At 48.1% G+C, this 15,578-nt stretch overlaps 1 protein-coding gene across 1 annotated transcript in view; it reads right to left on the bottom strand.

The window, feature by feature from the left end:
• LOC129665362 (H-2 class II histocompatibility antigen, E-D beta chain-like) overlaps positions 1–15,404 on the bottom strand; it is a 23,799-nt gene extending 8,395 nt beyond the window's left edge. Inside the window, exons 1-3 of the mRNA XM_055591986.1 lie at positions 15,040–15,404; positions 911–1,177; positions 115–396 (exon numbers count right to left, since the gene is read on the bottom strand). Of these exons, the coding sequence (XP_055447961.1) occupies positions 115–396; positions 911–1,177; positions 15,040–15,139 (649 nt within the window). The 5' untranslated portion in view covers positions 15,140–15,404. The remainder of the gene's footprint in view (positions 1–114; positions 397–910; positions 1,178–15,039) is intronic.
• Positions 15,405–15,578: the final 174 nt, after the last annotated feature.

Raw genomic sequence — 15,578 nt, 5'->3', positions numbered from 1 at the left:
CACGCCCCTCCTGGTGGGCGGGTCCTCACAGGGCCAGAGAAAGCTGAGAGGCGGAGGTGGGCCATGCCCCTCCTGGTGGGCGGGCCCTCCCAGGGCTAGGGCTTCCCCACTCACTCCACTCCACGGTGACAGGGCTGCTCAGGCTGGGATGCGCCACCTGGCAGGCGTAGACCTCTCCGCTCTGGGGAACCGTCTCCAGCATCACCAGGGCCTGGTAGGTCCAGTCTCCATTGGGGATCAGGCCGGTGGACGAGACCCCAGCCTTCTCCTCCTGGCCGTTCCGGAACCATCTGACCTCAAGGTCGCCCGGGTAGAAGTCATTCACAGAGCAGATCAGGAGGTTGTGGTGCTCCAGGCGCTGCGTCTTTGCAGGGTGCACAGACACCTTGGGCTTAGCTGGAGGAGAGAGAGGGTGAGAGTGAGTCACATCTTTGAAGCCCTACCAATCCTGTCCCTCAAATTAATCCTGACAGCGGGGCCTACCGGATCTGAGGAAAACTGTAAGGTCTTATGTTATAGATGGAGCAGTAATTCATTATTGAAGGGAAATAGTTCGATATGGCTTAAAGCAGTGTAGATGGATCATGAGTACAGGACCTCAAGTACATACACCTAAAGCAGCTCAGGCAGGAATGGTTTTCCTGGGAAGCAGGAGCAGAGAAAGGTGATTCTCAGGGGCCCGAAAGGCAAGAAAAAGCTAAAAAGTCATTACATTTAGGGCTAGAAAGATGGCTCAATAGTAAAGACAGATGGTCTGAGTTCAGTTCCCAAGTCCCACATGGCGGCTCACGACGGCTGTCTTAGGATCTCTGCACACGTGACAGAATTCCTCTGTCTCTGTCTGTCTTTGCCTCTCTCTCACACACACATACACACCCCTTAACCTGTACACACCCCGCCCCGTGCTCACCTTTCAGCTTCAGCAGGAAGATATCAACAAGGTCGTAGTTGTTTCTGCACCTGTCCACTGAGGCCCGATAATTGTCCAGGACGTCCTTCTGGCTATTCAGGTCCTCAGCGATGGGCCCCCCAAGCTCAGTCACTGCCAGGAACTTCCCAAGGTTACTGTCGAAGCGGGCAAACTCTTCCTGGTTATAGATGAACCTGGTCGCACTCCACACATGCTCCCTCCCACTGAAGTAATGGCACTCAGCCTTCAGCTGCAACAGAAAATGTGCTGTGGGGACAGGGACACACTGGGTCACAGGCTGTCTGCGAGGAACTACGACGCCTGCCGGGAACTCTGCTCTTTCACCTCTAATTCCCTCCTGCCCACACCACGGCTCCGTCCTCATCACCTGAGGCACAGGGAGACCGCCGAGGTTTGTTACTCTTGCTGTGATGGAATATCCTGACAGAGCACTCTGGAGAGGGGATAAAGGCCAGTGAAGTGGAAGGTTCTGGTTTCTTTGAAGACCGAGTTTTATAGTGTGATGTTTTGCTGTGAGCTCTCACATGCGAGGAGCATGACTTCGGCCAGCTGAGAACATCCATGGGTGGACTTTGAGGAGAGGACATATACAGAGGCTCGGGTGCAGTGAGATATCACTCTTTGGATCAACATCACTGCATTGATCTTGGTGCTTCAACACTTGACTTCTCAGAGCGAAATGCTCCGTGGAGCTTTTCAGAGTTCTATGCCTTTTGCTGACCACATGTCGCTGCTTGGTGTTGGCCTTTGAACTGGGCTGCTGGCATCTGGACGACGGATTATGGTGATCCCTAAAGACCCATCGACCCCAGTCATCAAGAAGTAGATAAAATCGGACCACAGCCCCTTTCCCTACCAATCTCCTACCTAAGGTTGCGGGGGCTGGGTGGAAGGGAGGTAAAGGTACTTAACAACCCTACATCAAATCTAAGCCTACAGGCCCGAGCCCAGGGAGTGCTGGAAGGCTCCAAGAAAGAAGCTGTGGCTTTTCCTCTGCTGCTCCTGTTGCTGTTGATGCAGTTTGATGAGAAGAAGTTGGAGATCTGAAACGAAGATTGAACTTGCTCCAAGAAATTCGACAACACTAACCAGTAGGAAGTAGCTATAGAGAATTATGCCCCCTCTCTCCATTAACCTTCTTTCTCTTCTACCTGGCGTTGGTGTGTTGGAAGGGATTGGAGTGGAGAAGAGAGGCAGAGGCAGAAGGAACCAAAATAAAATAGACTTAGAAAACAGCATCAACAAGAGGATAAACCCGTGCAAGGACCCGTACATCTCTCATCTAGTGTCTTCCTCTCTCATACTCTTCTGGGACCCCAACCTAAGGGATGGTGCTCCACACAGTGGGCTGAGTCTTCCTGCATCAACTAAGAATCAAGACAGACCCATGCAGACATGCCCACAGGCCGGCCTGATACAGATAATCGCTCATTAAGACTCTCTTCCTAAGAGATTTAGTTGGAGCTGTGTCAAGTTGACAGTTAAAACTAGCCAGCACAAAGCCCGTGCAGAGCAGGGACCCTTCCAGTCCTGCTCCATCCACCCGCTGCTGCCCCTTCTCATGCCCGCAGGTCTTCACCGTCACCATAGACAGCACACATCTGGATGATTCTATAAAGCACACCTGAGAAGCGGCTCTGTCAGGCCTTGCTGCCCCTGGAAACCCTGAGAAGGAAAATTCACTCTCTCCTTACACTCTTGGAGCTTAAATTTAGTGGAAGCAAGAGATGAAATTGCCCAAGAATGAGAAAAGTCAAAAGGAGGTGATTGTAATAACAGAGAGTAGCAAAGCAGACACAGAACAGAAGGAGGGGAGGGGAGGCTCTTCAGATGATGTCAGCGAGAAGAAATGGTGGGAAAGGGGGCAGGAAAGCAAGTGTGGCAACAAACACCATTGTGAAGAGCTTGAAAGAGCTGATGGACTCAAGAAAACAGAGGACCGTGGGGCTGAGAAAGTGAGGGTAGGAGGCAAGGGATTAGGCTGCACGTGTTTTGGGGGATCCCAACCATTTCAAAGACTTGACTTCCCAATCAAGAGGAAATGGTAGAAGGAGGTCATGGTGGGATTCTGCTAGCTGTTGTGAAAGCGGCGTCTATGGGACCAATGAACTGGTGGGAGAGTCACACCTGGCACAGAGGTAAATGCACAGTGTGACAGGCAGTGTTCCCACTGCCCTACCTGTGTCATCACTCCAATCCTTAAACATCCCTGTGCAACAGGTGCCGTCTCTCTCACTCGTGACAAATGCACGGTGGAGTCAAATGTCTTCTCTGCATTGCACATCACGGTAGGTCTAGAAAGAGTTAGACAACGTGGGAAAATCTGGCAGTGATGTTCTGGGTAGATACCAGTCAAGATGGCAGAACATAAGGCATGATGCTAGTTCAGGGAGGAACTGGGGAACTGTTTAAAGAGCAACTGCAGTGACAATTTCAGAATTTTGGTTCTTTTTAAAACACAGAACTATTAGAAGAAAGTGTTTTCATTTTAATCCCAGGTATAGGATGGAGGGCTGCTTGGGACTCTCCACAGCAGCTGACTAGGATTTGCCTCATGCTCTAGCAGAGGCGTGGTTTTGCCGGCTGCAGACAGTTCCTGCGATTGTGTGACATTTCTAATTCTGGGAACATTTTGGAGGGTACATAAATGCTAGAGCCCCGATAGGTTGTTTTTTTCGTTAGCTTCATTCTTTTTCACCAGCAGACATCAGTTCTCTTTTTATGGGCCCATACTTTAGAAGAGCACTAGCTGCTCTTCCAGAGGTCCTGAGTTCAATTCCCAGCAACCATATGGTAGCTCACAACCATCTATAGTGAGATGTGGTGTGTAGGTGTACATGAAGACAGAACACTGTGTACATAATTAAAAAAACAAACAAACAAATAAATATTTTTTTTTAAGAAAGGAAATATATAGAACTAAGTGAATAGAGGGTTATATTGGTGGTTGGTGGTTGTTCTGGGAGGTTGGTTGTATGTAGCTTGTTAGTAGTTGTGCTCCAAGAAGAAACAAAAGGAAAGAAATTGAATTCAGGGATCTCTCTCCATATAGATCCTTCTTTCTCTCCTATGTCGTATTAGGGAGTAAATGGCAAGGGAGTGGGGATTAAAAGGTGGAAAAAAGAAGAACCCATGAAATAACAAAGAGCAGACAACCACCGAGGGAGAACTCTGAACATCAGTCAATCAGTGATGGGTATTCCAAGCAAAGCAAAGAGTCACCATGGTTAGTTACTGTGTGTGTGTGTGTGTGTGTGTGTGTGTGTGTGTCTGAGTCTGTATCTCTGTCTGTCTGTCTGTCTGTGGTGTGAAGGTGGGAAACAAAGTGAATCCCAGCCAGCAAGGCGGTGTGTCTATTCTCAGATGCCTGGGATACTGAGACTAGAAGATGGCAATTTAAGTTCTACCCAGTCTTTGTAATGAGTTTGGTATCAGCCTAAACAACTTTGCAACACTCTGTTTAAAAACATAAAAAAAAAGGATGAAAACAGAGGGATGGTGTAGCTCAGTGGCAGGGAACTTTATTCAGAGACACCAGAGGCCATGACTTCAGTCTCCCGAACTAGAGAAAAAGAATGAACTGCAGCCTCAGGTCCCTGATTGGCGTGTGTATGCCTCGCTCCTTGCTTCTGCAGTATCTGAATGGAGTCCTTAGTTTGTTTATTTTTATTTTATTTTGACTTGTGACTTGAAAGGGTAAAGGGTACGGTCACGCCGGGGAAGGCACCGAGGGAGGAGCATGAGGCATCTCCTCACATTGCCTGTGAAGTCAGGAAGCAGAGAGATACAAGAAGTGGTCCAGCTAAGAGCTGCAAGGCCCTCTCCCCGGTGACAAACCTCCCCCAGCACTGCTCCACCTCCTCAAGGCTCTACAGCCCTCAAACACAAGGTGACCGCAGGAGACTGAGTGAACCTGAGAGCTATAGGGGTCACTGCACCTTCAAACCGCAGCAGGGGAAACTCCACTGTAGGAGGAAGGTGAGCAGGAAAGGCCACCACACCCTGTCACAGGCACAGACAGCAGGAGAGTGACAGTTCTTTCAAGCATGACAGTTTGGGGAGCTTGGTGGCCGGATAGTGACTGTTCACCTCAAGAGAAGAGGATTGCTTTGGTCCATACAGTACGGAGAACCCACACTGGTGCCCTGACATTTTCTTCAGAGGCTGACAGTCAACTCCCCATGCCAGCAGAAGCCTTGGGTTGGTGTGCACCTCACTGTAGGTTATGACCCCTTCAGCATCCTTCAGGACCAGTTGCTGCCATGGTGACAAACAAATTCCATCCTATTTGTCCTTTCAGAGCCTTGCTACAGCCTCTGGAGTTTGACAGATGTTGCAAAGTGCTGACTCTCTATCCATGTGTCCATCAAGAGTTAGGGAATGTAATGGAACTTTTGGTTTGTTGTTTTGTTTTGTTTTGTTTTTTGTACTTGATGGAAATATGTTTTTGTTTTCATCCCAAGTGTGGGATTTTAGTTGCTCTGTAATTTGTCCACACTTGTTAATTGTCTCATGCGAGGTTTGGCTTTGCCAGCTGGTTACAGCCACCACAAGGAGAGGGGCATGATCTAGGACTCTGAGAGTATAAACATGAGAGCCCAGAATGAGAAGCGTGTGTATGAGAAGATGTGTGGTGTGTGGCGTGTAACAGTTTGGAGAGACCCGAGACACAGACGGTGTGGTGGTTTGGGGCAGACAGACAACAGAAATGCTTCAGGGTGTTTCTGCAGTTGAGAGATTGGTAGAGCCCTAAAAGACCCATCTGGGAGAAGTAAAGGGGCCCTCTCTCCCCACTAACCTTCTCTCTCCTACATAGAGTTGGGGGGTTGGAAGTAGATAGAGTTTTAAAGCGCTACAGGGGAATCCCTGTTTCCTGCTGCACTTGCAGAAGTGTGAGTCCCAGAAGCCCTGATCTCAGATTCACCCAGTCTTTCTTGACCTTGGGAATGTGACTTTTGTTGCAAAAGTTCTTGGCATCATTGAAGTTGTCCCCAAGGCCAGAGAACGGACTCATCCATGTCCTGTAGCTAACAGTGCCATAAGTTCTATCTTCAGCTCAGCTTTCCATAGGTTACCACAGGCTCCCATAGGTTATCCACAGACATTACATCATCATTGTCATCATCATCATCATCAGTAGCATTTTGGTTTTTCAAGACAAGGTTTCTCTATGTAGCCCTGGACCTCATAGTGCAGGCTAGCCTTGAACTCACGGAGATCTGCCTTCCTCTGCCTCCCAAATGCTGGGAATTTAACTATGCTTCCACAGACATTTTTATCCATATCCTACACTTTCAAGATGTCAGAAAAGCCCCAAGTCTCTAACTACTGTGCTTAACCTGAAGGGTTTGAAAAAAACCTTCTTTATTATCCAGAGCGTGGATAACCATGTCATAAGCTTAAATATTATCTTCCTTTGTCCTAGATAACCGAGGGATGGTTTCCACACTTTACGAGTCTAGACTACAGCTTTTGGTGCCCAAACCCCTGATACCAACCTGCTTTTTCCTTCTGACCTACAGGGATAACTCCACCAACATTGCTAAGATTGCCACAAACCTCACTACCAACCACGTGACAAAACACACAGGGAAGTCCCTTCTGTGTTCCACAGCCCCGAGTCACAGTTACTGAGGCCACAGTCCCCAGAACCATGAGACCAACTACATTAGGTTCTCTGGACCTAGGGAAATCCCATCCATAGCTCTACAGCTGTAGCCCCTAAACCTACAGCCCCAGTTGTCTCCTGCATCCATCCTGAGAGTCCTCAGGAGAGTCAGCTATGTCTTGAGGATAGGACTGCTTGTGTCACATCCTTTGTTGACCTATACCAGTGCTGAGACATCAAGCCAGCCTTCTTCATACACTACACCAACACGGCCATCTTGGCTAGACTGAGCAGGCTCAGAGCACACCCCACTGGACCCCAACATCACTGTAAAGCTGGAAACCTTTATGAATCACTGAAGGTTTCTATTGCTGTGATGAAACACCATGAGCAAATCACCTTGGGGAGGAAAGGTGCTATTTGGCTTATGTTTCCACACCATTGGTCGGGGAAGTCAGGACAGGGACTCCAGCAGGGCAGAAACTTGGAGGCAGGAGCTGATGCAGAGGCCATGGAGGGGTTCTGCTTTTTGGCTTGCTCCTCCTCGTGACTTGCTCGGCCCGCTTTCTTACAGCACCCAGGACCACCATCCCATTGGTGTGCCCGCCCACACCGGGCTGGGCCTTCTCCAATCAATCACCAACTAAGGAAACACTTTACAGGCTTGCCTACAGCCCAATCTTATAAAGATAATTTTCAATTGAGATTCCCTCCTCTCACATGACTCTAGCTTGTGACAAGTTGACATAAAATTAGCCAGCACAGTGAATGCAGCCATGTTGTCATTAATTAAAGATGAAGAAATTTCTCCGAGTACACTTTTGAGTTCTGCTGTAACCAAGCTCCAACCATCTAATCCACTGACTTTCTATAACCTACCTAAATAAAAAAACAAACAAACAAAAAAACAAAAAACCCTACTTATTTCAAGATCCAATAATAATCTAAGAAGCAAATGTTACACTAGTTTCACATGGACCAGAGAAAGAACACACCTCTAAAATCATAGTTCTCTATAAGCAGACTTCTGTTTGCAGGAAGGATATGAAATGTATAAAGAATTCAAAATTACACAATTACAAGATATGTTCAGATACAAGAAGCTAAAAGAGTCTCAAGTACCTCTCACCCAAATAGTCCTCCACCAAGGCATATCATACTCAAAATGTCAGGAGGACAAGACAATATAGACTACTGCAGTATTTTCAAGAACAGGGTTGAATCACCAGGAAAGAGGGATTAATGTGGGAAGAAGGACACACACAGAGAAGGAGGGAGGGAGAGGGAGAGAGAGAGAACTAATCCTAAAACAACAGACAAATATCAAATCACATAAAGTAAATGCCCATTAGACTTATATTAGATTTCTTAGAAGAAACAGTATAGGCCTGAAGAGAATAGAAAAAAAAATATTGAAAGGAAAAAAACTCCCTGTTGACAAAGACTATTATACCCAGTGAAACTATCCTTGAACTATGAAAGAGAATGAACTTCTTATATAATTAGAGACTGAGGGAGTTTGCTACCTCTTGGTCAGCTTTAGAAGAAATACTCCAGTGAATATACTCCAGTGAATACTCAGAAAAAACAGCATAACTGACACTATGAAGACACATGAATACATACAGCCAAGTAGAACACGTATATAAAAGAGATCAAAACTTCAGATGAGAAAAAACTGCAGTCACAAGACTAAGTTCTAAGAGGGGGGTATGGCCTAGTGAGTAACAGCACATGGTGGCAAGCCTGACTTAGATCCCCAGTTCCCTCGTGGTGAAAGGAAAGAATTACTAGCAATTTGTCCTCTGAACTCCATACATGCTGTGGCATGCAAAGAAAGAAAGTGGTGGGGAGAAAGGCAGGAAGGAAGGAAGGAAGGAAGGAAGGAAGGAAGGAAGGAGGGAAGGAAGGAAGGAAGGAAGGAAGGAAGGAAGGAAGGAAGGAAGGAAAGAAGGAAGGAAAACATAATAAAAATAACCTTGGATACAAATGAATTAAATTCACCAATCAACTGATATAAACTGGCTGAATGGATTATAAATAAAACTCAACTATATACTGGTTACAAGAAACTCATCACCTTCATGAACACATATAGAGGTTAGAAATGAAAGCTGGGGAAAGATATATCACACAAAGGGAAACTAAAAGTGAGTCAAAGTAACAACACCCATACCAAGTAAAGCAGACTTTGCATTTTAACAAGTGAAAGAGACACATGGAAACAACATAATACATAAGTCAAACAGTGAAGAGTTTGTTAGCCTGAGTATAACTCCATTTTGAAATAAAGAACCATCTTGACTGGGAGCTGAATTCAGGTACCAGGAAATATCACAGAATGTACACTTGGCAGAGAACAAAGTTAACTCTCCTAGCAACAGCCTCCCGGAAATATCACAGAATAAATACTTCATAGAAAATAGAGACAATCTCCCTGGCAATAATCAATGAGAATCGGGTGGGAAAATTCTCCCCAATGTTTCAGATATAGTTTAAAAGAATAGTAATTGTGATCATATGTCTTAGGCAATTGTGCCTCAGAGAAGGTCACCTCGCCCCTCTAACTTTTACCTGATCCTGTAATGTCAAGGCATGAACCCCCCCCACACTTGCTGTCATGGAAACATGTGTCCCCCTGCTTGCTGTCATGGAAACCCCCTGCTCACAGTCTTTCCCTTTAAAAACCCTGCTCATTCAGGGCTCGAGGTCCCACCTCTCTACTGCTGCATCAGTGAGACTTGGGTCCCAAGTTCTATTGCTCTTGTGGTAAAGCTCTCTTGCTATTGCAAGCGTCATCTCCTGGTGGTCTTGGAGGATCCCACGAACCTGGCATTACAATATTAATATATTTAAAGAGAGATAGACTGTAATACAGTGATAAATGTGTGTCCCCCATTCTCCTCAATGAACAGATGATCAGAGAGAGAAGCATCAAGAGATCTTCTGTGTTTAGCTACAGGGCACAGCCAACACAGCGTGCAGTCAGTGAATGTCTCGTCCAGCACAGCAGAATGCACAGCTGTCCTAGTGGCATCCCAGGACAGAGCACATGTTGAGACAATTAAGACTCAATAAACTTTGTGTCAAATCAGCTTATGTAACATCCCAGGCCAGAATAAAGTAAAGCTACAAATAAAAACAGTTATGAAAGTGGAAACAGTACAACCGGGGATGGGTTATATGACAAGCCCCTAAATGGCTGCTCTGATGGGAGAAACTAAGAAAGAAAATAAAGAACTTTCCAGAATCAAGCAAAGACAGTTGCACAACACACCATCTGTTGGTGTCAGCAGAAGCTGTAAGAACAGGGAAGTTTGGGGAGTTTTTGTCGTTTCTTTAGAATTATACACCTGAGTGCATTTATTGTGCAAAGTGGTGGGTTTCACACAGACATCTTCAGTCAGGTGTGGCATGTACTTCAGCCACTTTCGTGGTTTCTTTCTCTCCTGCCCTCCCTGCCTCCTCCTGGTGCTTTCCGTTTTCCAGATTGGCCCTTCACCTGCACAGCAGCCTGTGTCCTGAGTCTGGCTTATTCCAGCTGCCTTGACTGTTGCCAGTTCTGTACTGTTTTCTGGAAATGGTACTACTTTGATTTTATTTCATGGCTAAAGGAAACTTTTTTTTTTTTTTTTAGTAATAATACATTACATAAAATGATATAAAGTAATAAAAAGCAACAACAATGAACACATCTCGAGGAGTTAGGAAAGCAAGAATGGCCCAGAGCAGAAATCTGCCAAGATAAGAAATGATACAGATCACTTCCTAAACCAATAAGGTAAAACAAAAGTACACGGCACAGTGATTGGTGAAGTAAAGAGCCATTCTTAAAGGGTTAACAACACTGGCAAACCATTATCTACAATAACCAAGAAACAGAGAGAGAGAGAGAAGGCCTAATAAATGAAATCAGAGATAACAGAGGCATTATCAGTTAACTCCGTAATACAGTGATTTGTAAGACACTGCCTCGAAGGAGTCTGTGTCAAACAGCTGGCAAGCCTGGAGACCGATAAATCCCTGAGCAAACACAGCCCACAGTGACTGGACCAAGAAGAATATAAAACAGCACAGACCAGTAATAACGAGAGTTCAGGTCGTGGTGTGCTGCCAGATTTTATGAAATATTTGAAGAATCAATTCCAACCGTAGTTACACTCTTCTAAAAAACGGGAATGGATAGCTCTTTGCAAACCCTTCCTTGTGAGGCCAGGATTCCCTGAAACAAATAGGCAAAGATCCAGCCAAAATTAAGCCAGGGTCATACCCTTTATGAACAGAGATTCCAAAATTTCCAATAAAATTAGGAAACCAAATTCAACAGCACGCCAAAAATTCACAGGCCGTGTCTGGTACGACTCAGCTTTCAGACGTAAGGATGGGTTGACATGTGAGAGAAAATAAGTATGAAATAGCAAACCAGCAGCAGGAAGGCCACTGCAGCAGACAGAAGGAAAGCTCTTGGTAAAAGTCATGCTGTTTATGGTAAGCAAAACTAAAAAAAATAAAAATAAAATAGGTGTAGAAGGAACACACACCAAAAGGGTAACAGCAATATGTAAAAACCTCAGTGGGTTTCAGAGTGGGTGGCTCCAAAGCCATTTCTTCCTGGCTATTCTATCAAATAAGATAGAAACCGTCCATGCTCACTGCTCTTGTACGGTGCATTAGTGGGAGCCTCTGCAAGAGCTATTAAACAATAAAAAATTGGAAATATGAGAGTTGGAAGGAAGTTATCCATGTTTGCAGGCACCATGATTTTAATACATATAAAAACCTAAATAATCCACCAAAAGCTGTTAGAACTAAATTCAGCGAAGCTACAGGATCGAAATCAGCACACAAAAGGCTTTTGTGCACTTTCTGTAGCAATAATGAACTTGCTGAAAGGAACCTTTAAAGACCAGGCCTGCGGCTGAAGAGTTGGGTCAGTGGTTAGGAGCATTGGCTGCTCTTACAGAGGTCCTGGGTTCGTAGCTCACAACCATCTGTTACTACAGTTCCAGAGGATCCATTGCCCTCCTCTGGCCTCTGTGGGCACTGCATGCTCACAGCTTGCACACACACACACACACACACACACACACACACACACACACACACACACACACAGTTAAACCTTCCATATACATAGACAATCTTTCGAAAATGTGAGCATCAGAAAACCAAAGAAGCCAGTCAAAACACAGGAAAGGGAACTAAAAAGACATCTCCCAGGAGAAGACAGGCCATGCCAACACCCAACGAGCATTTGAGAGACACCCAAACCCCAGCGGGATGTTGTCTCAGCAGTTAAGGTGGCTCAGCAGACATTAACAAGTGCTGGTGAGGATAGAGTGAAAGGGAAACCTCACACTCTTGGAAATGAGGATTAATATAGACATCTGTATCCAAAACAAACCTGAGCAGTCAGCAGAGATGCCTGCCCGTGGACGGACAGATGGAGGAAGTGTGCTGTGTGCGCACAACGCAATCTTACTCGGCCACGCAGGGAGTGAGACCCGCCACTTGGAGCAGCCTGGAAGCCACAGGAAGCTGTGATGCTAAGTGACAGGAGCAGATTCAGAAAGACAAATACAACGGGTTCCCACTCGCTTGAGGTGGGGCGTGGCCTCTAGCCTGGGGATGGTAGAGGGGGGGTGAGAAAAGGTGAAAGGAGGAGGGATGCGTTCCCAGCAGTCTGGCTGCATCACCAGCCACTGGAGGTACACCGATGTCAGGGGCTGGAGAGAGCGCTCGCCGCTGCTACAGAGGACCCAGGGCGGGACCCCAGAACCTGCGCCAGGCGGAGCATAGCTGCCTGTAGCTCCAGCTCCACCGGATCCAACGTCCTCTCCTAAACTCTGTGGGAATCTTCACTCACGAGCACACGCACGTGCACACACACGCACAGTAACAAAAACTCGATGTAGCCCGACACAGTGTAGCCCAGGTTACCCTGATAACACATTTTAATAAACTTTTTGGGTTTTTGTCGCATCTTGTTTAGCGCGTGTGTATGTGTGTCGTGGCGCACCTGTGTGTGTCAGAAGACAACTTCAGCTCCCTACCCTGTGAGCAGGGATCAAACTCTGCTGTCAGGCTTGGTGGCGTGCACGCTTACCCATCACGCTAGGCCTCAGATAGGCTCTTTCTTTTCTTCTGAACTGCTCGTGTCTATTTTTACTCAGGCGTGGGGGGTGGGCTCCTCTGAGTGTGCTATGCGGAAGCCAGAAGAGATGGCTGTGAGCCAGAGCTTCGGTAGAGCCCTGAACAACCCTCTCTCCGCCCAGAAACAAATTTCTGACCCCAAGGAGTGAATTCCAAGACGGACAAAGCCCATCTCACGACCCGCAGACACCCCGAGTGCCTGCCTGACGCTGGGAGTGTGGGCTCCTCTGCGCGGCCTTCCTCAGCCGGTGGCCCAGCCTGAGGGTGCAGGGCGCCTGAGAAAATGGGTGGACGCCCAGCCAAACGCTTGTTTGCTGACTGAAGTCAGATTCCTGACCGAACTTCTCACCTTGTGCTTAAGCCCCGACCCACGAGGGAGGCGCACACTTGGCGCCTCTTTTCTCCCAGCACAGGGCTCTGCCCTCCCAGTCCACAGCACAAGGGGGTCCAGGTGCGGCTTACACACCAGGCCACAGTGCACAGCTGTTGACGCTGGCGTCCTCAGTGGCCGCTGGTCTGCAGGTGCAGAGAGCTAGGGTTGCTGGCCATGGGGGTTTCCCTGCGTTTCCCTGTGATGCATGAGCCAGTTTTGTTGCAAGGCCTGGGCCACCACAAACAGACCCCACCAGGTGCCCCTGGGCCGCACAGGGCTAAAGCCACCACAGGGTCCCCTAAGGCAAAGCCGAGCATATCCATGTGAGTGCGTTGATCATTGGACTTGAAGAGGGAAGCCACAGGCAAAGGCTCCCTGAGGGACCTCCGCCTCATGTTCTGTGAAAAAAGATGTGGTTTTGGAGTCATGGCACTCTGATGTGTGGAATGTCCTATAAAGTTGGTGAGCTGGAAGTACCACCCTCTGGAACAGAGGGGAGAAGTAGAGCATCCAGGAAGTGACCTGTCATGGGGACCTTATCTTTGTCGTGGGAGCTGAATCATTACTGTGGGCTTGCAAAAGCAGCTTGCTTTCTTTGTTACTTTGTTTCCCTCTGTGTCTCTCTCTCTGTCTCTCTGTCTCTGTCTCCTGTCTGTGTCCATCTCTCTCTCTTTGTCTCTTCCTCCCTCCTTCCTTCCCTCCCTCCCTCTCTTCCTTTCTTTCTCTCGCTCAGTTTTCTGTCCTACCTCCCTGCATGGGGTCATGAAGCAAACATGCACACAGCAGCTGCGAGCATATGAACACTGAACTTCCCAGCCTCCAGAGCTACAAGAAATCAGCATTCACGCGTGTGCGCACACACTCACATATACACTCACACAGACTCGTGATACATATATACACATATGCCCATATATACATACACACACATATATAAGACTTGTGTTTCTTTCACGTCCTTACACAGCCTAAGACAACCACGTGTCCTGGGAAAGGTCCGAGAGGACTGTAGAGACCAACGGCTCCACATGGATGATGGAGAACAGATGATGGAGCCTACAAACTTTGGGGAAGCCTGCCCGACCTACGGCTTTGTCTCCTGATTGGCTTCTAGCCGCCTCCGAGCTGCCGGCCCCCCTGCTCGGTTGTGCGCTTGGAACCATAGGAAACTGCTGATCCTGACTGACCACACTTGACGCATGAAAACAGAATCTCACATCTTAAACCAGTTGCGTCCTCTGCTTTACGCTCAGGCAGGAATGCAGCTGGCGCTAGGGAAACAGTGCAGGGCGGTTCGGAGCCGCAGCAGACTCCAGCCTGCGCTGGGTTTTCAGAGGACCCGCTGAGTTCGAGGTGCCAGGCAGCACACCATTGTTGCTCCCTGTCTCGGAGGCCGAACCAAGCATTAAGTTCCTGGCTCGGCCCCAGGGTCCCTTCCGCAGAAGAGATGACACTGCGCGCTTCCCATGACGGCACTCCCAGCACAGGGGTGCAGGGTTCCTAAACATCAGGGTTCGGGGATAAAAGAAAATGCCCCGATCCCTCCTGGCATCATAGCCAGAAGTGCCAATGCTGCAGATCCCAGAGAGAGGCCAGCACAGTCTCCTAGGACAGGGCTCCCCAGATCCCTTCACTGCTCATAAAATCTTCAGAGAATCCCTCCCCCCTTTTCTATCCTAACAATTGAGAGAGGTTCTTTTAGCTCCTTGGCTCCTTCATCTTTTCAAGCCCCTAGGAAATGTGAGGTCAGGCTGGAGGGGTCTCCTGAGGAGGGGACACGACCCAAGGGTTGATTCCATTCGCCGGCCTCGGAGGAGCGTCCAAGACCCTTTTATATGGAAATGATTTAACATTTTGTGTTTAAAGGAAGTGCTCAAAGGGAAAAAAAAATGTTAAGTTTACCTATTGAAGACAAACTGAAGCAGCCCCTTCCTCCCCAACCCCCAGCAGCCCAGCCCTGAGGCGTGCACTTACGTCGGGGGTCCCGGACCAAAGCCACGGGAGGGCTCAGCGCCATCAGCGCCGCGATCACAGCTGCCACACAGGGGCCTCTGGGGCGCCACAGACACACCATGCTGGAGGGGAGGAGAGAGGACAGTGGGCAGAGAGGCCGGCCAGCCCGGCCGGCTGGGGAAGGTGAGCGAGTCCACCCACTGCCGGGCGGGGCAGCCACAGCGCTGAAGAGCCAATCGGCCGCAGAGGGGGCGGCAGCATCGGGTGCCGGTCGGAGGTGCAGGGGGAAGGTCTCTGAGGTTTCCAGTTTCCTTTGCCAAGCAGACCGCTCCGGCTCAGAGCTGCAAAGCTTTGATCAGGGTGCGTCCGCCGCCCTGGAGTGGACACTGCGCCGGGCCACCTCTTCTGACTCAGGGCAGCCTTGGCACCACCATTCTGCCCTGCGATTATTAAACCTGTGAGAGTCCAGTCCCGATTAGGGTTCCCGCCACGACTTCCCCTGCTGAGGGAAATCCTCTGTTATTTATTCCCCTTCTACTTTCTCCTAAGAAAGGCATAAG

Source organism: Psammomys obesus, unplaced genomic scaffold, assembly GCF_907164565.1.
Source record: "Psammomys obesus unplaced genomic scaffold, mPsaObe1.curated_primary_1811, whole genome shotgun sequence".
Lineage (NCBI taxonomy): Eukaryota > Metazoa > Chordata > Mammalia > Rodentia > Muridae > Psammomys > Psammomys obesus.
The sequence above is the reverse complement of the archived record's forward strand: the minus strand, read 5'-3'. Positions and strand labels throughout refer to the sequence as shown.